We start from the raw sequence: 27,270 nt of genomic DNA, 5'->3' as shown, positions 1-27,270 counted from the left end.
AAACTGAGGTAGCCACAGCTTCACCCCTGAAAGCAGGAGGGAGACCTGCATGATGCATTGACGGTCCGGTTTTTTCGTTCCACAACTCCATTCTGCTGAGGAGTGTAAGGAACTGTAGTTTGTCGGTGAATGCCCTTCGAAGCAAGGAAGTCATCAAATGGTACAAACTCGCCACCATTATCAGTCCGGAGGAATTAAACTCTACCCCCAGACTGATTTTCCACCATCCCGATCCAAGTCCTAAAACTGGCAAAAGCATCTGACTTGCGAGCCAAAAAACATACCCAAACTTTGCGAGTGAAATCATCCACAAGAAGAAAATATCGAGCCCCACCAAGAGACTCAACCTCCATAGATCCTGCAAGATCTACATGTATAAGCTCCAATCTTCGGGTTGCTCGATGAGTGGCCTCCTCTGGAAATGCATCTCAATGATGCTTGCCCATCATGCAAGATGGGCAGATGTGTGAGAGAGACCTGAGCTGAGGTAGTCCATTGAAAACCTGCTTAGAATGGAACTTCTGTAAGGCAGCAGTGGGTACATGGCCGAAGCAAGAATGCCACAAAGAAGTATCTGCCTCAGAAACCAAAGCCAACTCGGGTGAGAAAAGCTGATGAATATGGGAATCAGTGTGAAGGATCTAGGAAGAAAAATTGGTGATCTTGTAGAGACCCCCATCATGGACTCCACTGGCAACAACCGAGAGAGTCTTCCTGTCGATTACTTCAATGACCTCATCATCAAAGTACACACCAAGTCCCTTCTGAGAAGCTTTGTATACTGAAAACAGATTTTTGGAAATTCGTGGTACATGCAGAACATAGTGTAAGGTGGCAGAGGAACCCAAAGAAATATTACCAACACCGGTGACAGGAAGCGAAGAGTTGTCGCCGATACGAACTAAAGAAGAGATAGTCTGGTAGTCCTCCAAGATATGGATCTGATTGGTCATGTGGGCAAGAGCACCACTATCACCAACCCATTCCACCGCTTCAGGTGTGACACTAACCTCTTCAGGAGAAGTCATATCTGTGATCACAAGGAATGAATCCTTTGAAGAAGTGGATGAATCTGTGACTGCCATGTATGCAACTTTGGCAGATCCCTCCTCTGAAACTTTGCCTTTATCTTTGGTGTTGTCCTTGTCAGATGCTTTCTATCCTGCCACAATAATCACATTCATTGCTTTTGTCCTTGGATTCCTTAGAATCCTATTTACCCTTGCCTTTGCCTTTGTTTTGTTGCTGCTGTTGTTGGAGTTCTCTTTTCCACCTTTGCCTTTGCCCTTGTCAGAGGCAACAAAAGCAAACTCCGACTTGCCTTTTCCGCGAAGCATGCACTTGTCATGGAGATAACTCACGACTTCCTCAAAAGGGGAGAGAGGATCACGGAAATAAATATTATCCCTGAAAGAATCAAAAAAAGCAAGCAACTTACCAAGAAGTTTATGGATGGGATTGTTGATGGGGCTCCCGTACTCCTCAAGTTGCAGCTTGATACGGGAAAACTCTCCAATCTTCTCAATCAGGTTATCTGACTCAGTGATGGTAAGCTTCTCCAGATCTAACTCCAATTTGGCAATCTTCACTATCGAAACTCTCCCATACCTCCTCTGGATCTCTGTCCACATCTGATGAGTATTACTCTGGGAGGAGACAAACTGTGCCTGGATGGATGGAGTCATGCAATGGATGATGATAAGACGAGCCCGATCATCCAATATGCTTCTCAAAGCAAGGTCCGCCAAGTGAGGTGTGGAGATAGCCATCCACACACCGGCTCCTTCCAGCAACAACTGAGTGTAGAAAGACCAAGTATGATAGTTGGTTGCGGTAAGCTTCATGGAGTCACTGACTTGGGGAGGATTGTAGGATGGTATGTGGGTAGGGGTGGGAGCAAGACCTGGATGAGAGAAACTCAGAGAGGAAAGATTGGGAATAGGAACCACCTGTGGAGCGGTGGAAGCAAGGGATCCAAGCTGTGATGGTGCTAGAGAATCAACAGGAGAAGGAGCAGCAATAAAGAAATCTCGTGAAGCCATGTCCTCTGACAAGCAGCCTTCTCTAAAGAAAGGGGCTGGAAAAAAAAAATCAGCAAGTCCTCCTCTCAGGCTGTACACAGCAAGAAGAAAGGGAGGGAGGGTGGGAAACTGAAAGGAGAGGAAGAAGATCTCTCCAAGATGTAGTTCCTTGTCCTCAGCACCTAGAAGAGGGCTTCAGCAATCTTTGCTGAAAATTCAGAAATACAACAGTCCCAAGCGTCAGATGAAGCCTCTGCTCTCCCGGAAGAAAATGCAGCACTCTTGAGGAAGCCTCTGCTCTCCCGGAAGAAAACGCAGCACCTTCTACATTGAAATCTGCAGAAAACACAGCAAACTGTTGAAGCCTCTGCTCCAAAACAGAAAACGTAGCTTTCTTCTGCTCACAGGTCAGCGTTTTTCTCTAATACCATGAAAGAAAGTGAAGCAAATATAAAACACAGATGTAGGACCAGGTACAAGACCTATAAATGCTGGAAACTGATGTTTATTGCTGAAATCTGAGCACGAGGGAAGCCCGTAGGTGCTGTACAATGGTGAGAAGCAGTAGCAGCTGCTAATGCCCTCAACTGAATGCTGAAGAATGAGATGAATTGAGGGAAAGGGAGCCAACCCTTATATACTCCCTCCGGATGCAGGTCGGACAGCTGTAGCACGCCGACAGCATGGCAGTAGCATAAAATGCTACATAAAATGCCTAAAAATACCAAAAATGGTAAAAAAAAAATGCTGAATAATCTCTGCTAAGATATGCCAATGCAGGGCCTCATAAATGGCCAATACAAGCATGAAAAAGATGATGTAGACCCTCTGGAGATGATATAATCCAACAGTTATTAGGCCTTTGGAACTGATCCAAGAGCTTGATGATGTAGGTTCTGAGTACATATCCCCAAAGAATGCTTTCCTCCAACTTCACCTACTGTAGATCACTCCATATGCTACCCTAACTGCATTCTTCTGATGGATTTGTGCACCTCCTTGGAACTATGCTTTGTGGCTAAGCCTGAATGCTCTGATACCAATGTTGCATGCGCGAAAGCCTTCATGCCTTAATCACAGCCCTTAAGCGTCCTGTAGGAACCTTAATGCAAAATGCATGAGAGAAGAGAGAGAGAGACAAAGACTGGTTTTCAGTATATGTAATATGTACATGAAAAGGTTACATGTATGCTTCGCCAATGGCCTTTCAAAATATGACTTCTACCTCTACTAATAACTACATATGACCAGTCTCTAGGAGGGAGAGAGATAGTTGGTATTAGGGTTTTCTTCTATTATGTACAAAAAGGTGACTTAAGAGTCTATACATATGCTAGGCCCTCGCTCTACCCCTTAGGGTGCCCTCTGGCCCCTTCTACATGCTTCTATTGAATGCTACTTCTTCAAAATGGTGATTATGCTTGATTGAATGCAATTCAAATGAATGACTTATGCTTATATATGCTAATGATGTTGGTCGGCCATTCGCTCTGCTGCTGCTGTTGGACAAATAATATGTAATAAATGCTATAAGCCCAATGGGGCGTGCAGTGACAGACTCAACCATGTGTCCAAGAGATAAAGATATAGAGAGAGGGGAGAGATGGAAGGGAATAGGGATCTTGCACAGTACACCACATTGAGCAGGGAATAGGCCCCGCCCCCTTTTAGGAATTTATTCAAGAACAATCCACGGGCACGCTGGCCAGGATCGATACAATCAATGAATACAAATCAAACAGATATGCCGATGTAGGATATCCAAGTCAATGTCGATGTCGAGGCACGAGATCTCTGATGCCGAGCACACCACGGGGATGACCCACAAGTATCTCTCACCGGGCTAGTACCAAATCTAATATCCAAATTCAAATCCAATGAATCCAAGTCCAGTGAATCCAAATCCAAATCCAAATCCAAGTCCAAGTCCAAGTCCAAATCCAAGTCCAAATCAAATCCAAAACCAAGTTCAGTGTCATGTGCACACATGTACATGCTAATCTTAGGCCTACTCCTAGAGGCAACATGATAAAGACTCACTAGAACCAGATATTTTGGAGCGTTGAAGTGCAGGTTTAGGCAAGGGATGGACTAGAGTGGACACAGGGACCTGTCAGTTGCCTAGAAAACAAGATATGGCTATGTCGGCTCCATCAAACAGGTCAGGATCTGCACTATTGATGTTTGTGTCTAGGCGGCTGGCCGACCAGCAGTCGACCAGAGCTCTAGTTGTCCAAGGCCTATAAAGGCATGTTTGCTCATTGTTTCATTCATTCCACTCCTTTTGAGTTGGGTCTAGACATAGGACTAGATTTAGGGAATTCTACCTTTTCCAGAAGGCAGCCCATGGCTGCAAGGAATTATGTACCTTTTTGTACCATATGAAATACTGAATTTCCAGCTCTCTCTCTCTCTACTCTCCCTTCTGTCTGCGTTTTGCATCAGCATGTTCTAGATGGTGTTTAGGCCTGAAAGAAGCATCTCAGAGCTTCCGCATGTAACATTGGTATCAGAGCATCAAGCTCAGGCTAAACCCTGATTCAGTTCCATATGAAGGTGTACAGGTCCAAGGTACAGGAAAGTGCACAAGTACGAGGCCCAAGGCAAGGAACACAAGACCGGGAAGAACTCCCAGGAGGTTGGTTGGTGGTGTTCCACAAAGCCCAAAGGGGATGGCAATCCTATGAGCCAGGAAAGGCTTTCGGGCAACGGTTCCAAGGGAGGATGATCCTCCAAGGGGGTGGAGTGAGAGTGCCAAACTCAGTTCTCAAGAATGAAGACCAAGACAGTGTTCAGAGACAGGGCAGGAACGGAATGGGGACTGGATGGAAGAGATGAATAGATCTTCTTCAAAGTTAGAGTGGATTTGGAGACTGGGCCGAGTATTCAGTGAAAAGGTTGCCAGAGTAGGAAGGATAACAGAGGACTCCGGGAATAGAATGGGATGATGACAGTCATCCAAGAAGCAGTTTGGAATCCCGTCATCAAGTTTAGCAGTCGGCCACAGCTCTAGCTGTCCAAGGCCTATAAAAGGCATGTTTGCTCATTGTTTCATTCATTCAACTCCTTTTGAGTTGGGTCTAGACATAGGACTAGATTTAGGGAATTCTGCCTTTTCCAGAAGGCAGCCCATGGCTGCAAGGAATTATGTACCTTTTTGTACCATATGAAATACTGAATTTCCAACGCTCTCTCTCTCTCTCTCTCTCTCTCTCTCTCTCTCTCTCTCCCTTCTGTCTGTGTTTTGCATCAACATGTTCTAGATGGTGTTTAGGGCTGAAAGAAGCATCTCAGAGCTTCTTCATGTAACATCCAGATTAAGTCCAAGTCCAAGTCCAAGTCCAAGTCCAGATCCAAGTTCCCATGAGTAATCTCCACAACTCCTACAACCTTGTCGATGAAGAAAACCATGGAAAAGCTCTTTCTGGCAAGAAAACTGATATAACACCTTTCGGTTTTTGGGCGATAAAAATCTCCAAAAAGCAATTTTAGGGTTTCTAAAATTTATGTTCTTACCTGTCCGTATAGCTCCGTACAGATCTGTACACGCGTCTGTATCGTCCATGCATGTGCCCATACAAGTCTAGGATTGATCGTACATCTCAAAAGCAAGTTGGAGAAGGTGTTGATGGCGAAGAAGAAGCTTTCCATGATCATAATGATGCCCACACACACTCCACAATCTCCTTCATGATGCTACAAGAGAGGTTCAAGCCTTTTTATACTTGAAAAGGGCTCTGCTTTTCGCCAAAAGCTTGTCCATGTTTTTGCTTTGCCTTTTTATGCTTTGCGTTTTTCTTTTTGCCTTTGCTTTTGCTCTTTTTACTTTTATTAATAAAATATTACTCAACTTTTGGTGCTTTGCTTTTTTGGCTTTAAGGCCTTGTTTTTTGGCCTTAGAGCTGCTTTTTGAGAAAGCGCCTTTTAGCCTTTTGGTCCGGCTCAGTCTTCTCTTTCCAATGGTGCCCTTGGCTCGCGGTCAACCCTATTTGACTTTTTGCTTTTTCTTGTTTTTTTTACCAAGAATGGTGCTTTTTCTTAATCAAATCTTATGAACCTTGTCCCCATGTCTTCTTCCACCTATCTGATGTCTGGGCATAGGTTTCATCATGTGAAATAGAGCTAGGAGGGCCAAATAGTTACATTCCCTCCCTCTTATATCGCAGTTGTCCTCAACTACAAACTGCATATTCCATGTATATCCATGTGTTCCAAGTACATCAAGTACTTCCATATGTTTTTCAAGGTACTAGCCCCATCTGGTGAGCTTGTGCATTTGGTCTTTCCCCATATCTGTGGTGTCATCTGCTCATTTGGCAACATCTCAATGCCTTTTCTTTGACCGATGTCCTTGTTCTTGATAATACATCTTCATTACCACGTGTTAGATAAAATAAATGCATACTTACCTCCTACAAAAACTAGACACGAGCTAGTCAACAAACAAGTATGCACCATTCGTGTCTACTGGGTATTCCAGGTACTGGCTAGGTAGTCTAGAGCCCAATGGACTATCACATGCCATAAATCCAAGCATTGTCCACACATCAAAAACAGCACACAAAGTCAAAGAAATTCAAACATACATCAGTATGTAGTGCATAAGTAATGATCCTCTTGCTCATGGATTGTCTTGTCTGGTTTCATCGAAACCGTGCTGAGCTATATGGTTCTTGAGGAAACCGCTCAGACTATCCTCAAGGCCATTTGGTCACTAGGACTGCCTGAGAGTTCTTCCATAGTCATCTGGGTCATTTGGTCGCATTGACCGCCCGACTATAAGATCCAATACAGTCAGGTGGGCCATCTGGTCGAAATGACCGCCCGACTGCAAAATCCAATACAGTCATCTGGGCCATCTAGTCGCAATAGCTTCTCTGGGGGTAACCTTGTACATGGTTTCCATAAGCTGTCATGGAAGGCATTATATATCCTCCAATGATCTGAAAGGTCCACCCAATGACATACATGGTTGATCTTCATGGGCAGCCTTCAAGTGAGAGAGAAAGAGAGTAGCCATCATTAGGGCAGCTTGTAACGGTGGTAGAGGCTAGTGTGCAGCAAGAGAGCCTCTATTAATGAAGAGAGAGGGCTCCAATTTATAGATTTGGGCCTCCCATGAGCTAAAATGGCAAGAGAAGGCTACGATGACAAGTGGAGAGCCACACAATAGCTGGAGTGACAAGTGTGAGGCCACTTGTCTCACTTTGATCCACTTTCTTGCCACATGTCCCAATCTAAGAGATGGGTCCTTCCATAATCTTTACCTCTAAAAATATCCCAACTGGTAGACATTCTATCATAGGCACTTTGCCAACTCTTGGTATCTGCTCAATTCCAGATGTAATGACGCGAACAGAATTTCCATCGTAGTCGGGCCAAAAATAGCAACTCTCCTAAATTTTAGGAGTGTGGTCCTTTGTATTCTAGGATAATCCCCCATTCCCAAAGCTTGTACTTTCCAAATATTTTAACATCGTGGAGTCCACCAGACCCCTTTCAGACTGGGAAATGTCCAGGCTGGTGACATCCTCTCCAGCTTCTTAAAAGTTGTCCGCAACTTTAAGCTTCAAGCCATATATTCAAGATATAATCATGTCCCATCGATTGGGTGAGACGAGACAGTCTCAAAAATCCAATATAACTGAAGAATCCATGTCCCAAAGAAATGGGTGAGACTAAATAAGTCTCCATAATACCAATATCAAAATCATGTCCCAAGATAAATGGGTGAGACAAAAAACAGTCCCATAAGTCCAGATATCATAATCCATGTCCCAAGTAAATGGGCGAGACAAAACAGTCCCATAAGTCCAGATATCATAATCCATGTCCCAAGTAAATGGGCGAGACAAAATAAGTCTCCTGCCAACAAGACATCGGTCCACATGACCCTTGGCATAGACATAAGTCCCGTCATGTCCGCTTTACCACTTGCACTCCGTGTTGGTACTCTGACCACACACCTTGGATGAGAGGTGGGCTCAAGTAACAAGATAAAACAATCACTCGCAGGCATAGATAACCTGGTGTTCCATACGCTTTTCTGCTACACAGTTTATAGGCATTTCGGCCACCAATAGTTTGTAGGCATTTCGGCCACCAACTCACACTACCCTCTCAAGTGCCCATGTTCCCTTCCATCTGCTCTCTATTGTTCCACCCACACATGGTAGAAACAATCTTCAAGAGAGCACGTAAGACAAGAGAACACTACACAGGGTATGTTGTGCTTGTCACTACCCTTTGAAGTGCCCATGTTCCCTTCCATCTGCTCTCTATTGTTCCACCCTCACATGGTAGAAACAATCTTCAAGAAAGCACGTAGGACAAGAGAACACTACACAGGGTATGTTGTGCTTGTCACTACCCTTTGAAGTGCCCATGTTCCCTTCCATCTACTCTCTATTGTTCCACCCTCACATGGTAGAAACAATCTTCAAGAGAGCACGTAGGACAAGAGAACACTACACAGGATATGTGAATCATGAGTTTCATAAGTCCAATGCATCCCAAATAAAGGGAGCCATAAAGAATAATCCATCCCAGTAAAAGGGAGTCATAAACATAATCCATAAACCTGAGGATGGATCCAAATCCCTAGAAAAGAAGTCGAAGAATCCATAGACCTGTATACCATAATCCTCCATAACTCTTACCACATACTCCGTGCTAAGCACACACCTTGGAGTAGAGATGGACTTTATCCATAAAAGCATCATATCCATGAGATTTCCAAAGATTTTCTTCTCTATAAACCAAGGTGGAAAGGTACGTAGTGTACGGCATGCTATCAATACGTACGGAACGGAACAAATTTTAAGGTACGTAAACAGTACGTACCATTTGTAAGCAGTCCTAGAAACCTGAATATTTTGTAGACACAGCAACCAAAATACTTAAAATAAAGACTGAACCTCATTACTTAAAGTTTAAATCAATTATCAGTTACCAAGCCCATTACACAATACCTCATGTCAGCAGTCATAGTGATATAAGCAAGAACCATGAAAGTCATAGATGATAAAAGAGAGTACAAATATCATGTCTACAGCACATGTCCTGGTCCACAAGTGCAAAAAGCAAAACAATGAAACACTACAGTTGTCTAGACTCTAGAGCATAGTCACAAGGGACGGGGGACGGTGACGGGGGATGGGGACGGGGACAGGGACGGGGACAGGGACGGGGGACGGCCATAAGTAGGGAACGGGGACGGGGGAGGGGACGGGGGAGGGAACGGCACTCAAAAAATACTCTCTCTAAATTTCTGCCACCGGCCCCCCGAAGCTTGAAACGAACTCAAAATCGTCTCTTGTACTGTCTCTCTTACTGCTGTCTCCAATAGCCATAAACGGCTAGAAGAGCCAAGGCCCAACAGCCATAAACGGCTAGAAACCAGGCAGGCGCAACGGCCAAAAACGGCAGGCGCAACGGCTCTCTGCCGTCCCCGTCCCAGCACCGTCCCTGTCGCCATCCCCGCACAGCGCCGTCCCCGACCGCCGTCCCCGTCCCAGCACCGTCCCTGTCGCCGTCCCCTGTGAGAAACATCCTGTGGGGGACGTCCGTCCATCCCCGTCCTTGCGCCGTCCCGACATTCCAAGCCTCCGTCCCCTCCGTCCCCTGTGACTATGCTCTAGAGTCTAGACGCAAGAGTCTCAAATCTCATCATCAGATGAAGATGATGAGTCTTCTGAAGAGAGCCACACGCCACACATTTTTTATTTTTTTAAATGATTCCGTACGATCCATACAGTACGGTACCGTACCGTACCGACGGCTGTACCGTACTGTACGGATCCGTACGTACGTACGGCAGCAACCTTGCTATAAACTCGGACACATTCGTCCATAGAAATTGGTTGTGAAGCCCAATATCTATATAAATCTCGTGCAAGAAAGAAATCTCCATAGATATAATCCATCCTAATAAAGGGAGCCATAAACAATGTTTCCCTGAAACCATCTCAAGGCAAACAACAACACCTTTCTCCTTGCATAGCTATACAAGGGTTAGTGAACATCAAAAGCACTTCATAGTAAATAGCCAAAGCACCAACTTTGCAAACTCAAAGTATACTTAGCTTTTCTTTGCCAGGTTGGTCATGAAGCCAAAAGAAATATCTCGTCACCATATCCTTAAGATATCCTGAGATATATCTCCATATAGCTTGCCTGTAAGCTTGATAATATAATCCACAATATCCATATGGAAAGAGTGCTAAACGTATGCACATAAAGCCAACTTCACACTTCCACGATAAAATTCTGTGAATTCATAAATCCTTAGATCAACAAGCTGTCTATTGCTCATGCTCTTGCTTCATAAGCTATGAAGCAGCTGGCCATGCTTAACAGCAATGATGGTAAGTGTGGTCCCCACTTGAGATCTTTTCTCTTCCTTATTGATAGAAGGAAGCCTCTGCTTCCAAGAAAGCCTACGCTCTAATACCAATGAAACTCGCGGCGGTGAGTGCCCGGGGAACTAGGGCCTTTGACACACTTGTTGATACCATCAATGCATATTAAAACATTTAAACATGGCCACAGCCTTCACACATATCCATCATCACTTTGCATAAAACATAAAGCTGGACAAAACATCCACAAATGCTAAAAATGGAGCTTGCACGTGTGACACCGCATAGAGGCCGGAATGGACCGACCCCCCCCCCTTGGAATATTTTATTACCCAAGGAGAATAATATCATGTACAAGCTTTGAGGGCCTTACTCTCCCCACGGGAGATGCCGGATTATCCATATACAAATGCCATGACACAGCCCAACACGAGGCTACCAAGCCGGAACATAGGCTGTAGAAATGCCGAGCCAACAATATAATCCATATACCTCCGTGTGGGTACTGATTCTTCCCCAAAAACCATGGGTCTTCATGCAATAGAAAGGGTACAGCAAGTACAACTCTCCATTCAGCCGGTACAGTAGGTACATTGGCTGGTACAATGGGTACAGTGGCTAGTACAACGGGTATAATGGCTGGTACAGCAAGTACAACAAGTACAAATGCTGGTACAGCAAGTATAGTGGCTGGTACTTTGATCCACTTTCTGACAAGTGTGAGGCCACTTGTCTCACTTTGATCCACTTTCTTGCCACATGTCCCAATCTAAGAGATGGGTCCTTCCATAATCTTTACCTCTAAAAATATCCCAACTGGTAGACATTCTGTCATAGGCACTTTGCCAACTCTTTGTATCTGCTCAATTCCAAATGTAATGACGCGAACAGAATTTCCATCGTAGTCGGGCCAAAAACGGCTCGGTCCCTTCTTGTATTACTTTTAGTCACCAATTCAAGGCGGCATCCTTCAAACGCATACGAACCATGTGAAGCTTTAACTTTTCGGAGTAGTCATCACCTCCAAAAGCAGCATCAAGTTGCTTGACAAAGGATAAAGCTTTATGGGTATTGTTAGCACTTTCATCCTCAGTTTCTGCTCTTTTATGGTGCCCATTTGGTCCTCTTTTGCATGGCCCCTGCTTGTGGGCTGGCCACTCCTTTTTACTATTTTTATGGGATTTTTCCCAACCATTTCTGGCATTTTTCAATCGGCCATGTCCTACAGCTCCAGTCGGCTTGTTTATTAGCTCCAGTCGGCCAGCATTCCCCCATTATAAATAGTGGGTGCTGGCCTCTCTTGTTTCATTCAGTCTTGTACATATTTTGCTCCCTCACTTATGAGACTATCTGTGTCTCCTGCTTGGGACTGTTTTGCTTCAGTATATTCAGCATAGTTTGCTCCGTATCTCTCTCTTGCACTCTCTGTTCAACACATTCTAGTGCCACTCTGCTTCCGCTCTCGGCACTCTTTCAGGTATCCTGCTTTCCATGAAAAGCATCAAACTTGACGCTCTTCTCTCCCGACTTGAAGTCCATCTTATCGGTTGATGTAACTTCCTTTGCCTTCCTTTTCGTCACCTGTCCCGAAGAAGCTGCATCTGGAAAAAAAAAAAAAAGTTGGCCTGGGAATAGCCTCCCTGTTTTCTCCATGAGAAATAGACCGGGTGGCTCTAGATTATTATGCAACTGTAACTCCTTTGGCTCGTAGATAAGCTTTGGCGGATTCCACTCCTTCAAGTTCAGTGGCTTGTTCTTTGATAAAGTCTTCAAATATCTGAGCCCTTCTTTTTTCCAGTTTCCTCTTGGTTCTCCAAGCAAGGAATTTTCTAAAAAATCATATGAACTACTGAAAGTCATGGTACTCTTCTGATGACCTTGGTTCCCATCAAGAATTTATGTATCAACCTCATGTTTTTTCCCTTCATGAGGCCCTTGGTCTCTCTTTGTTCTCTCAACATGGTTCTGTCACCCCAAGAAAGTTTCTTCAAGAGAAATCCTACTCTGATACCATTGTAAGCCCAACGGGACGCGCAGTGACAGACTCAACCATGTGTCCAAGAGATAAAGATATAGAGAGAGAGGGAAGAGACGAAAGGGAATCGGGATCTTGCACGCACAATACACCACATTGAGCAGGGAACAGGCCCCACCCCCTTTCAGGAATTTATTCAGGAACAATCCACGAGCACGCTGGCCAAGATCAATACAATCAATGAATACAAATCAAACAGATATACCAATGTAGGATATCCAAGTCCATGTCGATGTCAAGGCACGAGATCTTTGATGCCAAGCACACGACGGGGATGACCCACAAGTATCTCTCACCGGGCTAGTACTGAATCTAATATCCAAATCCAAATCCAATGAATCAAAGTCCAGTGAATCCAAATCCAAAACCAAGTCCAAGTCCAAGTCCAAGTCCAAGTCCAAGTCCAAGTCCAGATCCAAGTCCAAATCAAATCCAAAACCAAGTCCAGATTAAGTCTAGTGAATCCAAATCCAAAACCAAGTCCAAGTCCAAGTCCACGTCCAAGTCCAAGTCCAGATCCAAGTCCAAATCAAATCCAAAACCAAGTCCAAATTAAGTCTAAGTCCAAGTCCAAGTCCAAATCCAAGTCCAAGTCCAAGTCCAAGTTCCCATGAGTAATCTCCACAACTCCATCGAAAAGCTCTTCAAGACCTCCAAATAGATCTTCCAATTTTTTAACATAAGCATGCATCATTTCATTTTCCTTTTGATCAATTTTGCTCAAGTTGCTTGTTGGAAAGGGTTGGCAACAATAAGCTCATGTAAAGTTTGACTTTTTTGCACATCTACACCTAATTAGTAGATGGGTTGTCATGTGCACACATGGACATGGATGGTATTCCAGGCTAATCCCTAGAGTTGAAAGCACATAAACATCAGGGTTTGGAAAATATCAACCTTAGGATTGGGCCAGGACCCTATCAAGGCCAGCATAAGGAGAACTCAACTAGCAAGGGATACTCAAGAAAACTGATATAAAACCTGTTTTAACGGTTTTTGGGCAATGAAAATCTCCAAAAAGCAATTTTTAGGGTTTTTGGAACAATTTTAAGGTTTCTGAATTTTCTATCCGTACACGTCCGTATAGCTCCGTACAGATCTGTACACGCATCCGTATTGTCCATGCATATGCCCATACAAGTCTAGGGCTGATCGTACATCTCAAAAGCAAGTTGGAGAAGGTGTTGATGGCGAAGAAGAAGCTCTCCATGATCATAATGATGCCCACACACACTCCACGATATCCTTCATGATGCTACAAGAGAGGTGCAAGCCTTTTTATACTTGAAAAGGGCTCTGCTTTTCGCCAAAAGCTTGTCCATGCTTTTGCTTTGCCTTTTTATGCTTTGTGTTTTCCTTTTTGCCTTTGCTTTTGCTCTTTTTACTTTTATTAATAAAATATTACTCAACTTTTGGTGCTTTGCTTTTCTGGCTTTAAGGCCTTGCTTTTTGGCCTTAGAGCTGCTTTTTGAGAAAGCACCTTTTAGCTTATTGGTACGGCTCAGTCTCCTTTTTCCAATGGTGCCCTTGGCTCGCGGTCAACCTTGTTTGACTTTTTGCTTTTTCTTGCTTTTTGACCAAGAATGGTGCTTTTTCTTAATCAAATCTTATGGACCCTGTCCCCATTGTTAGCACTTTCATCCCCAGTTTCTGCTCTTTATGGTGCCCATTTGGTCCCCTTTTGTATGGCCCTTGCTTGTGGGCTGGCCACCCCTTTTTTACTATTTTTCTGGGATTTTTCCCAGCCATTCTGGCATTTTTCCAGTCGGCCATGTCCAACAGCTCCAGTCGGCCTGTTTATGAGCTCCAGTCAGCCAGCACTTTCCCACTATAAATAGTGGGTGCTGGCCTCTCATTTTTCATTGAGTCTTGTACATATTTGCTCCCTCACTTATGAGACTATCACTGTCTCTTGCTTGGGACTGTTTTGGTTCAGTATATTCAGCATAGTTTGCTCCATATCTCTCTCTCTCTTGCACTCTCTGTTCAGCACATTCTAGTGCCACTCTGCTTCCGCTCTGTGCACTCTTTCATGGTATCATCGCTCCAGGTTTAGCAACCTTTCTGCTGCCCCAGATTCAGCCCTGTTTTCTCCTCTGCGTTTTCTTCCAGATCCATAGCTTTTGCTGCTGCATTTTCTGGACAGCACTCTGCTGGTCGTTTTCTCTTCAGATTGGCTTCACCGATTCAGCCGTCTGGCTCTTGTAGATCAGCGTTTCATTGCCCACTTGGAGATTGGACTGCAGGCAGCCTGTTTACTACAGGACAGCACTTGTTCACTGCTGCGTTTTCCTCTAGGCTTTGCAAAGGGGGCTTGTGGTGTTGCAGGCTTTGGTGGCACTCTTGGTACCTGTGGAGGACACCTTTTCTTCAGAGTTTGTGCATTTCTTGAGATTGAGCCCAAGCTCTTGTGATGGCTGCTCCCACTTCTCTTCATATGTTTGCTGAGTCTGCCAAGTTGGATGGTTCCAACTACACCCTATGGAAGGTGAAGGTGAAATCGGCCTTGCGTGGCGTGGATCTCTGGGATTGGCTTGTTACACCAGCCAGTGCCACCCCTCCCACCCTTGCTTCCGGTGGCGTGACTCAGGCACAGATTGATATTTGGCAGTCGAATGATCGACGTGTTTTCTCCTTCCTGATGTTGAACTGTCAGGATGCTGTTCTCTCTCATGTGCGTACAGCAGATGCTGCACATGAAGTTTGGAAGGCTTTTGCAGATCTCTATGCGATTAAGTCTCCGGGTCGGATTTTGGCATTGGAAAAGCAACTTATGAACTTATCAGTTTCTGCGTTTCCATCTTTATCTGCTTTCATCTCGAAGATGAAAGATCTCCGGGACGAGCTTGCTGTTTGTGGCAAGGACATCTCCACAGAGGATACGGCTATTCGGCTGCTCTCCAAACTTCCAGAGAGGTTTGATGCATACTTTCAGTCTCTGGTTTCTACTCCTCGTCCTGTTCCAGTTACTTGGGAGGAAGTTCTCCCCTCCATTATGCAGATAGAGTCTCGCTTTGAGGAGCGGACTGGCACCTCCAGTGGCCCTGATGGAGCTTTGGCAGCACGAGATAAAGGGAAGTCTCAACAAAAGAAAGGTAAAGGGGGTTCTGCCAAGAACTCCAAGGATTCCGATAAGGATAAAGACAACAAATCTTCAAAGAATAAGGACATTAAATGTCATTATTGTGGCAAGAAGGGTCACAAGTCACCCCAATGTCACAAGAAGAAGCGTGATGAAGCAGCAAAGAACTCTTCCTCAACGGCGGTGTCTCAACCCAAGAAGGATGATGGAATTCTTCTCTTAGCAGTACTTGCTCTTGTGACTTCTCAGTCACGGTCTTGGATTGTTGATAGCGGTGCTACTGCTCATATGACACCCCATCGAGATTGGTTCGAGGACTTCACTGCCAGATCAGGCGAGATCACTCTGGGTGATTCTTCTTCTGTGCCAGTGCATGGTCATGGCACTATCCCCATCTTCCGTTCTGACGAGGACAAGAGGTACTTCTCTGACGTTCTGTATATTCCAGATTTGGCTTTTAACCTTTTGTCAGTAAGTGCTCTTACAGCTCAGGGTGCGGAGGTGATCTTTTCTCGTTATGAGATTACTATTCGTGATAAAGCGACTGGTAGCATCTTGGCTCAGGGAGTCCAAGATAGTGGCCTCTACAAATTGACCGCTCTGCTTTCTTCTGGTGCTTCTTTTGCTCTTTGGCATGCTCGGTTTGGCCATTTGAGCTATCAACTTCTGCAGCGAGCTTCGAAGGATGGGTTGGTTGATGGATTACCAACCATCAAGGCTACGTCTTCTGCTTGTTCCTCTTGTTTACAGGGGAAGCAGCACCGAGCCACCTTTCCGAAGGAGGCGACACACAGATCTTCGACATCACTTGCTCTCATTCATGCAGACTTATGTGGTCCTATGAGTACCGCGTCTTTGAGTAAGGCGTTGTACATGCTCGTGATGGTGGATGATTTTACCAGATATACTTGGGTTTTCTTTTTGAAGACCAAGGATGAGACTTTTCATCACTTCTGTGATTGGAAAGCCGAGGTGGAAAAAGAGACCAATCACTTGGTCAAGGCTCTCAGGACCGATGGAGGGGGTGAGTTTACATCCCAGGAGTTTCAGCAATATTGCAAGACACATGGCATTCGGAGACAGCTTACTACAGCATATACTCCATCTCACAATGGAGTTGCCGAGAGGAAGAATAGGACCATTATGGAGATGGCCCGTGCTATGCTTGAGCATTCTTCATTACCTCAACGTTTCTAGGCTGAGGCGGCTTCTACTGCTGTCTACACTCAGAATAGGTCTCCTACTGCTGCTCTTCCCGACAAAACTCCATATGAGGCTTTCCATGGTGAGAAGCCCTCCGTTGTTCATTCCCGGATATTTGGATGTACCGCGTATGTTCATGTGCCTAAGGAGCACCGCTCCAAGTTGGACTCGAAGTCTCAGCGCATGACTTTTCTCGGATACAGCACTGTGTCCAAGGCATATCGTCTTTATGATCCTCAAGCCGGTAAAGTTGTTGTGAGCCGTGATGTGGTGTTCGACGAGACTCCTACATCTTCAGAGGGGGGTGGTGAGCTTCTTCTTCCTGCACCTCCTTCTCCTCCTCCTACTCCTCCTCCTCCTGCTCCCGCTGTTACTGTTACACCTCCAGCTGAGGATTCTCAGTCAGATGATGATGACCCTGCTCCTCCTCCGGCGAGTTCGAGCAGATCTGTACCTGGTTGGTATTATCAGACAGTCGTGACTCTGGGTTACGTGAGCTTCCTTCTGCTCCTCCGCCTGGTTCTCTTCGGCGTTCTTCCAGAGTTATAGGGAAACAAATTCATGAGGGCAACATGTTTGTTAATTATGCTCTTATGTCTACAATCATTAATGGTCCTTCTGATCCCACTTCTGTAGACGAGGCTCTTTCACATGAGTCTTGGCGTCATGCTATGCAGACAGAGCTGGATGCTATCGAACGGAATGGCACTTGGATTTTGGTGCCTCAGCCTCTGCAACGTAAGGTGATTGGTGTGCGTTGGATTTTCAAATCAAAGTTCCGAGCTGATGGCAGCTTGGACAAGCACAAGGCGAGGTTGGTTGCCAAGGGTTATGCTCAACGCCCTGGTGTCGACTTCGATGAGACCTTCGCTCTAACGGCCCGGATGACTACCATTCGCACCGTTCTTGCACTTGCAGGACATCATAGATGGCCCGTTTTCCAGATGGACGTCAAGTCGGCTTTCTTGAATGGAGAGCTTACACAGGAGGTTTATATTGATCAGCCACCAGGATTTGTTGTTCCGGGCAAACAGGATCATGTGTACCGGCTGAAGAAGGCTTTATATGGTCTAAAGTAGGCTCCGCGGGCTTGGTACCAGCGGATTGATGAGTTCTTTCAGAAGCTCGGCCTGCGCCGTTCTCATGCAGATTCGAACCTTTATATCCTCCTTGAGAGGGAGTTGATTGTTATCATTGTGGTCTATGTTGATGACCTCATCTTTACAGGTTCTTATTCTGTGCGGATCCGTTCTGTTATGGATGCTTTGGAGACAGAGTTTGAGATGACGGATCTGGGCCTCTTGCACTATTTTCTTGGCTTTGAGATTTGGCAGACCTCGAAGGGCATTTTCTTCTCTCAGCAGAAGTACACTCGGGAGATTCTCGACAGATTTCAGATGACTGGGTGCAAACCAATATCTTCTCCTTTGGATATTGGTGAGAAGCTTTCTTCACTTGATGCTTCTCCAGGGACTGATCAGGGACAGTATCGGGTTCTCGTCGGTTGTTTGGTATGGTTGACCTAGTCCCGATTGGACATATGCTTCGTAGTCAGTTTATTGAGTTCCTTCTCATCCAAACCCCGTCAGCAGCATTGGCGGTGTGCTCTCAGAGTTCTTCGGTACTTACGTGGCACTCTGGATTTTGGCATCTTTTATGGCCAAGGACGCACTCTTGTTGGATGATCTGACTCAGACTGGGCTAGAGATCCAGATACACGGCGTTCGACCACTGGTTGTGTTTTTTCACTTGGGTCTGGAGCCATTTCTTGGAGCAGTAAAAAGCAACCTACTGTGGCGCTTTCCTCTACCGAGGCGGAGTACCGTGCAGTTTGTTATGCTGCATGTGAGGCGATATGGTTGCAGAGATTATTGGAGGAGCTTGGCTGTCCTCCTACCGGATCTACTCTTCTTTGGTGTGACAATCAGAGTTGCATCGCCATCGCCAAGAACCCTATGTTTCATGCTCGTACGAAACACATTGAGATTTAGTATCACTATGTTCGTGAACGGGTTCTTGCTGGAGATTTGCGTTTGGAGTATTGTCCTTCCGCGGAGAATGCTGCAGATTTGTTCACCAAGCCGGTTTCTCAGGCTTCCTTGGCTCCTCATCTTCGGATTCTCGGAGTTTGTTCAGCATCTAGTGCTGAGAGAGGGTGTTAGCACTTTCATCCCCAGTTTTTGCTCTTTATGGTGCCCATTTGGTCCCCTTTTGTATGGCCCTTGCTTGTGGGCTGGCTACCCCTTTTTTACTATTTTTTGGGATTTTTCCCAACCATTCTGGCATTTTTCCAGTCGGCCATGTCCAACAGCTCCAGTCGGCTTGTTTATGAGCTCCAGTCGGCCAACACTTCCCCACTATAAATAGTGGGTGCTGGCCTCTCATTTTTCATTGAGTCTTGGTACATATTTGCTCCCTCACTTATGAGACTATCACTGTCTCTTGCTTGGGACTGTTTTGGTTCAGTATATTCAGCATAGTTTGCTCCATATCTCTCTCTCTCTTGCACTCTCTGTTCAGCACATTCTAGTGCCACTCTGCTTCCGCTCTGTGCACTCTTTCACCCATGTCTTCTTCCACCTACCTGATGTCCGAGCATGGGTTTCATCATGTGAAATAGAGCTAGGAGAGCCAAATAGTTACAAATGCTCTTTAACATGCTACGCTTACTTCAATGCTGTCTCATGTACTAGCCTTCATACTAGCACCTGGTTGCCTACTTGCTTGAGTCCCAAAAGGCTTCCAACTTGTGGTGCATCGTCTTGTTGAACGTCGTTGGTGCATTGGTGAGTCCAAAAGGCATCACCACAAACTCATAGGAGCCGTGCTCGGCCCTGAAGGCGGTTTTTGGAATGTCGGCCTCAAAGATCCAAACCTAATGGTAGCCACTCTTAAGATCTAACTTAGAGAAAATTTTAGCACCATTGAGTAGCTCTAAGATGTACTCTTTTTTTTTTTCCGGAAAAACTATCCTTCTATTAGTTAATGACTCTAAGATGTACTCTATTCTAGGGGGGGAATCTATTCTTAACTGTTAGCTTATTTAGCGTCTTGTAATCCACACATGAGCGTGCAGTCTTATTCTTCTTTTGGACAAACGGGATGGGAGCGGCAAATGGGGAGGAGGAAGGACGGATAAATCCACCCCGGAGTAGTTGGGATAACTGCTGCTCTAGCTCACTCTCCAATGCCTTAGAAAGGCGGTAGGGAAGGCTCTGAACTAGGAACCAACTCTATGCAATGGTCCTCAGGTCTACTAGGTGGGAGATTGGGTGGGAGGTCATCTTGTAACATAACATTGCTGTATTGAGACAAGAGCCCAGCCAGAGCCCAACCATCCTCTGCTCCAATGCGGGTGTTGTCTGAATAGTGTTAGATTGAGAGCGAACATAAATCAACGCACACTCTGCTCCTTTTCTTATGGATCGTTGGGCCTCAATGTGGAAAAGGAGCGATATTCTAGGAATGCTCCAATCCCCGCGAATCATGATGGACTCCGGAAAACCTTCAACAATAGTAAAAGTGTCCTGCCTCCAATCAGAAATGGGTGCATGCTGTCTGAACCACTGGATTCTGAGGATCATGTCACACCCTAAAAGAGTGGAGACAATGAAATCCCACTAGAATGTTGCCATCTGAACCTGAAACTCAAACTACTGAGCTTTATGAGAGATATGTATACATAGACCAAGTGTAAACCCGTACACATGTAAATGATAAGGAACCAAAATACATCTCATTTTGGTTGCCAATTGCGGAGAGATGGCATTCTTAAAATTCCCCATGTCGAAGAGGACAATGAACTCATGTTCCCTCGCAGTGCCATAGGCGCAGATGAGAGCCTTCTTCTATCCCTCAACCTCACCCTCCTGCTTATCATTAAATACCACTGGTGGCACCAGATTCAAAGTGGGCAATAGTTGAACGGCATTAGAGGCTGATGGTGGAGGTGTGGATGTGGATGCTACGGTCGCTACTATGGAAGTGAGTGCCTTGGCAGACTTGTCGGCCTACCACTTAGTGCAATCCTTCTTCAGCCAAGGCACTAAGGAAGATTCTTCACATCATCAGAGATATTGCGAGGATTCTCAAAAGGAATCTGTACTTCAGTAAGAGGGGTTGAACCAATGGCCAGTATGTCTTTTAGAGGAGATTGGTCAGTGAAATTGCTCGAAGCTTTGTTTGCAAGTGTTGGCCATGAGGCGAGTACAGAGTATGCGAAATGGGACACAAGGTGGTCTCCATCCAACTAGTCAGTTCCTTGGGGAAAACTGGCTTGAAATTTTGTGTGTAGCACTTTTATGCACACCATACAGGCCAAGGCAACTGCAGTTTTGATGGGGGTCCAGGGAGAATGTGACCCACTTCCAAGTACAAGGCGAACAGCAGCCAGGCAGCTGACGCTCATGTGGGCAGCCCACACAGCAATTTTGAACCAGTTTCAGACAGCCTAAGCATGTCCAGACCAGCCTGACTAGGGGACCAAGGGTTGGGCACCTTTTTAGCCCGATGTGAACATGTGAAGTGTAAAGTGATGTTTATGAAACTTTTGTAAGGCTTGCATAAGGCTAGCCGACTAGACATGAATTTGTCTATAAACAAGCATTCTAGGCCACATTTTTATCATAGATATTCTGCACTCAAGGGGTTTCCAACAAGCAGGAACACAAGCAATTAGAGAGCAAGAGAAGCACCTGGCAATCAGCGTTTGCTTGAAGATCTAGGAACAGCAACAACTTGGGCTGAGATCAGCAGGGATTTTGTACTTGAAAACGTTCAGTTGTATTTTCATTCATTGTACATGATACAAGGATAAGCGTTAGGATTGGGAATATTAACATGTGTTCGTGTTTGCTTGTGTCGTCTGCTGCACATATATCTCTGTAAACGCAAATCATAGAACTAAGAGTCTTACATTATGGATCAGACATATGCAGGTTGAGAGGGCAAAGGATCAGCTCGAAGAACCTTTTACAAAACATACTGATAAGAGTCAAATTAACAGGATATGTTCCATTGTAGGCCAACAGGTGGGTCGAGAAAATGGTTCTTTAGCCACTTCAAAGTGCAAACTAAGAACAAAGAGAGATGAGGACAGCAAAAGACTTTATTCCCTCAAGCTAACCTCCTACATAAGGCTAAGCTATAATTGCTTACAATCTAACAAAGACACTTGCAAGATCTGCTGAACTGCTTACTAAGCTCAAAGAGGGGGGCTGTGGATTCCTCAAGAGGATCCACCCCCAATTAGCTCTCCTTTCTATTACGAAGAGCAATGGACATCTCCTCCTCCAAGAAAAAAAAGAATGCAAAAGATGTATATACCCTCATCAAACTATATGAATGATTATGAATGGTATAGCTAACCATATGACTGTTCACAATATCAAACTTTTGCAATGATACGAATGATGGCATGATTGAACTTTGCAATGATTCCTGCAAACTCTAGCCATATAATCTTCAACTTTGCAATGATTTCTGCAAGCCCTGACCAAGTTATTGATGGAAACGTCAAACTTCGCAATGACTTAAACCTAGAGAAACCTCTCTGCATACCCTAGCCCACAGAATCTGATAAATTCTTAACCTCACTGAGCTTTTCGAGGGTCGCGAGAGTCGTCGGCTCCTGTTTTGGCTTCCCGAACAGCCGGTTCAACATCTTGAAGGCGCCTCAACGCAATGCACGCGCGCACACACGCCTTGGCCTGGGGGGGGCGGGCGCGGGGCGTTGTCCGAGAATAAGAATCCTGCAGTCGCTGTTTTGGCTATGGAACTCTCCGCCTCGTTGTCGGTCAAGCTTTTAACGTCAATTTTGGTACAGAAAAGTTTGTGAGCGTCAAAGGATAATTCTTTGCTACCCCTCTCCAAGACCTCTCACCCCCATGGCCATAGAAGATGGAAAAGCTTGAGATAGATTGATTAAAAGGCCACATAACATCAGTCCATCTGGCTTTTAACGTCAATTTTGGTACAGAAAAGTTTGTGAGCGTCAAGGGATAATTCTTTGCTAACCTCTCCAAGACCTCTCACCACCATGGCCATAGAAGATGGAAAAGCTTGAGATAGATTGATTAAAAGGCCACATAACATCAGTCCATCTGGCTTTTAACGTCAATTTTGGTACAGAAAAGTTTGTGAGCGTCAAGGGATAATTCTTTGCTAACCTCTCCAAGACCTCTCACCCCACCATGGCCATAGAAGATGGAAAAGCTTGAGATAGATTGATTAAAAGGCCACATAACATCAGTCCGTCTGGCTCAAAAGAAATAGGGTGTGTAGTCGTAACAAGAGCTATACGTGGCCGTAACAAGAGCTATACGTTGTGGCCGAGATAGCACTTGCTGTAAGAAGAATCGAGCCAATGCCCCATTGTGGCATAAAGCTAGAGGACATTTATTGGTCATATCTATGCTCATCCCAAAGGGTTTCAAGTTCTTTTAAGTCCTACTTTGTAGCCGGGGTAAGAAACATGCAACCCACTCACCAAGGAAAAGAACTGATAAAAATTAGTAAACCACATGGGATGAGGAATCTCTCCCAAATATGATCGTGGGTAATAACCCGACTCATTGAAGAAATGAATGGTTTTAATTCAATGCAATCCATGATACCTAATCACCAATTTAATAAAGGACATATGGGCAAGATAACTACAAATGTAGGATAGAGCATATATGTCAACAAACAGAACCTAGATGTAGGATAGAGCATATATGGCAGCAAACAAAACCTAGATGTACGATACAAGAGACACATGTGTTTGAGCCACTCTACATTAATATAATGCCACCGCCCCACTGACACAATAAGACCTTGGACAATTACACGTTTGACTAGGAAAGGCAAATCCTCAACCAATGATAAATCCATGGAAAAGCGTCAATATTCTAAAAAACCTAAAACTAGAGAAAGTGAGAAACTTGCAGCATGTTCGTGCCAAAAGTGTCTGTAATATATGACCAACACTTGTTAAAATTCATCCCAATTAACTTAATGAAAAAAAAACATAAGAAAGAGACGAACACACAATGGTTTTGAGCATGATAACATAATCCATCGATAATCTTTTGATGATGTGGATTGCGCTTTATGCTGAATAAATAAGTTACACTACTGAAGAGATACAAAGCATCACCCATCACGCCAGCATGTGTAACTATCATCATGTATACAAAAATAAATGAATAAAAGATGACTGATGTTATTAGGGTTTTTTGTTATTAACATATATATAGAAGGGCTTGGTAGTTTTCATCATATTAACATACATACATACATACATACATACATATATATATAAAGGTTTTTGGTATTACATATGTATAGAAGGGTTTGGTAGTCTTCATTGTATTAACATATATTACTTTGAGATCTACCTTCATTTCATGGTGCACCTTTCTTTCATAGTGTATACAACCTTCTTCATCTCAATGTCTTTCCAAATCACCATCTAAGCTTCCTCACATGAGTGCACAGAAGGGAGGTGATTTCTGTCATTATAACATTGGTTTGTAACAATGGTTCACATTATTCTCTGTCTATCTATCTTACTGAATCTTGTTCTTTGTGTAGATCTTGTTTTTTGTGTTAATGCTCAAGTTGTAATTTCATACAGCTACAATTTTATCTGAGCTTAGATAAGGTCGTCGTTGTATTTTTTAATGAAGATATTAGGTTGAAAAATAAAACTTATTCAGGTGAAGAAGTGTTTATATCTTATAGATTTCAAACTGAATTACCATTTTAGAAAACCATAAATGTGTAATTTCATACAGCTACAATTTTATCTGAGCTTAGATAAGGTCATTGTTGTATTTTTTAATGAAGATATTAGGTTGAAAAATAAAACTTATTCAGGTGAAGAAGTGTTTATATCTCATAGATTTCAAACTCAATTATCATTTTAGAAAACCATAAATGTAACTATCATAGAAAACCATAAACGTAACTATCATAGAAAACAAAGTAGAAAACATAGGCACCTCAAAAGGAATGTTAGAAGAAGAGTTATATGCTCAAAATATTTTTTCATCAACCAATAAACTATATGGATGAATAAGAAGATAACTTTAAAAAAGAAACCAATCCAAAAAATCTATTTTGAAACTAGTCCTTAGGTTACAATGGTTCTCTAGAGTGTACCCATTCATATGGTGATTTGACATAGGCTTATAACGAGCTGAGGCACTTTTTCCCTCCTTTTAAGAGGTTTTTCCCCCTGAATATGTGTACACACTCTTATAAGCGAGCGTGTAACTGATCTTATCATGTCACTTCACTTGTACTTCACTCATCATCTACTTTGAGTAAGTGAAGTAACCTTACTATGTCACTTCACTAGTACTTTACTCATCCTCATCAATCTACTTTGAGTGTTGTACTTCTCTTTATTTTTACTTGCCTACTACATATTTTTGTGCACATTGCTACCTTTGTCTCAACTCCAATAATTGATATCAGAGTAGGTTCTCTTGGCTACCTTTGTGTTTGTGTGTGCATTGCTACCTTTGTCTCAACTCCAACAATTGGTATTAGAGTAGGTTCCCTTGGCTCTTTCCCCCCTTCTCATCACCTCATCGAGATGCTCTTTTGATTGTCTCAAATTGAGCTATCCTTTTAGCTGGAGAACGTATATCCTATAGTGTGATGTTAACTATGTTAGTCGAGTTTTTATGCCTTTCGAGCTGTTTTGGGGCACATTCTCGCAAGCTATAAAGTTTTTGTAGACATCTTGAGGGAGTGTCTTTTTTTAATTTTAGGTTTTTTTCACTATAGGAACATACATTTGGTGTGTAGATAGGGCCGTCATCGTCGCTTCTCCATAATCAACATTGCATCTTTGAGCTTATCCATCAACAACTTTGTTAGTATCATCATTATTATCATTGACTTTTACATCCCTGCTGCCACTAACATTTCCACACTCTACTCGGCCATTTTTTATGCACTTTGCATGTTTTTTCATCAGTGTGATGATCTACTAATAACCATCTCAGTTGCATTCAATAGTGGACAAAGATTTGTTATTTGCAGGTTGAAATGGCAGGCAGTGATGTATTTGGGATGCTTTTGACTGAGGATAAGGAGGACCAACTACACATGTTCCTATATAATGTATCATGTATTGGTTTGCCAAAGGGATTTGGAATGTTGTTATTGGCATTAAGGCATGCTCTATATCACCAATGCAAGATAGTACAGGTACTTTAGATGGTGATACAAGTTCAAATGTAATGTGGTATCCACCTCCGCACCTCCCACATCAAAATAAGCTAGGTGGAATGTTGTTATTGGTTTAGGTATGCCCTATCTCGCCAGTGCAAGATAGTACATGTACTTTGGATGGTGATACTAGTTCAAATGTAATGTGGCATACACCTCTGTACCTCCCATAGCACAAGAAGCTAGGCAGGACGGCAGGGATGCACATGCGTGTGCAGATGCATTGCTGGCACTTCCCATGAAAAAGGAGCATTATTTCTCATATTCGTTGATGTAAAATTGCTAAGCATGCTTGGAATATGCTTGCATTGCTTTACCAGGTGCATAATAAGGCGCACAAGTGGCCTACTTATATGTAAGAAGTTAAAGTCCGAGCATATGAATGATAAAGACTTAATGGATGAGTTTCTCACAAGGATCAAAGATCCCAAAGAGTTACTTGCAATGTATTGATCTAGATAGTTCATTGATGTCTATTGTTCTTATAGCTTTATCGGTGGATTCATACCATAGTTTTGCATCCACACTTTTGTCTCATGATGAAGGGGAACCCCAATGCCCTTACATTTTGATGAGTTGATAGGAATCTTACAAGAAGAAGAGCAATCTTGGAAAAACCAAACTAGTATAAGTGTGGGAGATTAGGCATTCACTTCCAGTCAAAAGGGCAAAGGCAAAGCCTTTTCTCATGGTGACTACAAGCCAAAGGCAAAATTAGCCTAATCTTCTAGCAAGGATGGTGAGAAGGGGATTGATAAGCCTAAGAAGAAATACTAACACAACTATTATTGGAAGCTAGGCCATTATATAAATGTTTAAAAAAAAGGTTAGAGTGTGAGAAGAATCTTCCAGTACAAGTAGGTGGATTTCCTACCTCACCTCTTTCTAGGACACATGTTTCACTTCTTGCCTGACCTAGACATCTCACCTTCCTATCGCCCCACCTTTGGAACATGATTAAGTAAAAAGGAAATGATTAGGGTCTAAGGTCATCATACTGGGAAGTAACTACTAACAAAGAGAATTGTATCTATGGTTCCTGGGAATAGGGGCTAGATTGGATCAAGAACCTAGAGGTTCCTAGTTCTAGAAAGGATCATGATAGAACATAACCTATTTTACTGCTTCTACTACCGAACTAGCTAGGAACTTAATTAAATGCATAGTAAGACAATGAAATGCGGAATAGAACATTTGATTTACATAATCAAAGATACAACTACTTAATTGAAAAACAAAACACAAGGAACATAACTTGAATGAAAGTGTATTGATTTTTATATTTCTAAAAGTGTGTAAAATTGTATACTCTAAGAATTATGGAGTGAAGATTACAAAGTAATA

The 27,270-nt window shown here is 43.7% G+C and overlaps 1 protein-coding gene across 3 annotated transcripts in view; it reads right to left on the bottom strand.

Moving 5' to 3' along the window:
* LOC147612433 (vacuolar protein sorting-associated protein 32 homolog 2-like) overlaps positions 1-22,626 on the bottom strand; it is a 30,499-nt gene extending 7,873 nt beyond the window's left edge. The window contains exons 1-2 of one of the 3 annotated variants that reach the window (XM_086783037.1): positions 21,617-21,669; positions 21,396-21,466 (exon numbers count right to left, since the gene is read on the bottom strand). Coding sequence is in view for 1 of the 3 variants with exons in the window: in XM_086783035.1 (XP_086639161.1) it covers positions 22,292-22,363 (72 nt within the window). In the remaining 2 variants the exon portion in view is untranslated. Of the gene's footprint in view, positions 1-21,395; positions 21,670-22,291 lie in introns of those variants that run through there. The other 2 variants (XM_086783035.1, XM_086783036.1) reach the window with 2 other exon arrangements.
* Positions 22,627-27,270: the final 4,644 nt, after the last annotated feature.

Source organism: Cibotium barometz, chromosome 45, assembly GCF_041138505.1.
Source record: "Cibotium barometz isolate CiBa-2024 chromosome 45, ASM4113850v1, whole genome shotgun sequence".
NCBI classification, from domain to species: Eukaryota; Viridiplantae; Streptophyta; class Polypodiopsida; order Cyatheales; family Cibotiaceae; genus Cibotium; species Cibotium barometz.
The sequence above is the reverse complement of the archived record's forward strand: the minus strand, read 5'-3'. Positions and strand labels throughout refer to the sequence as shown.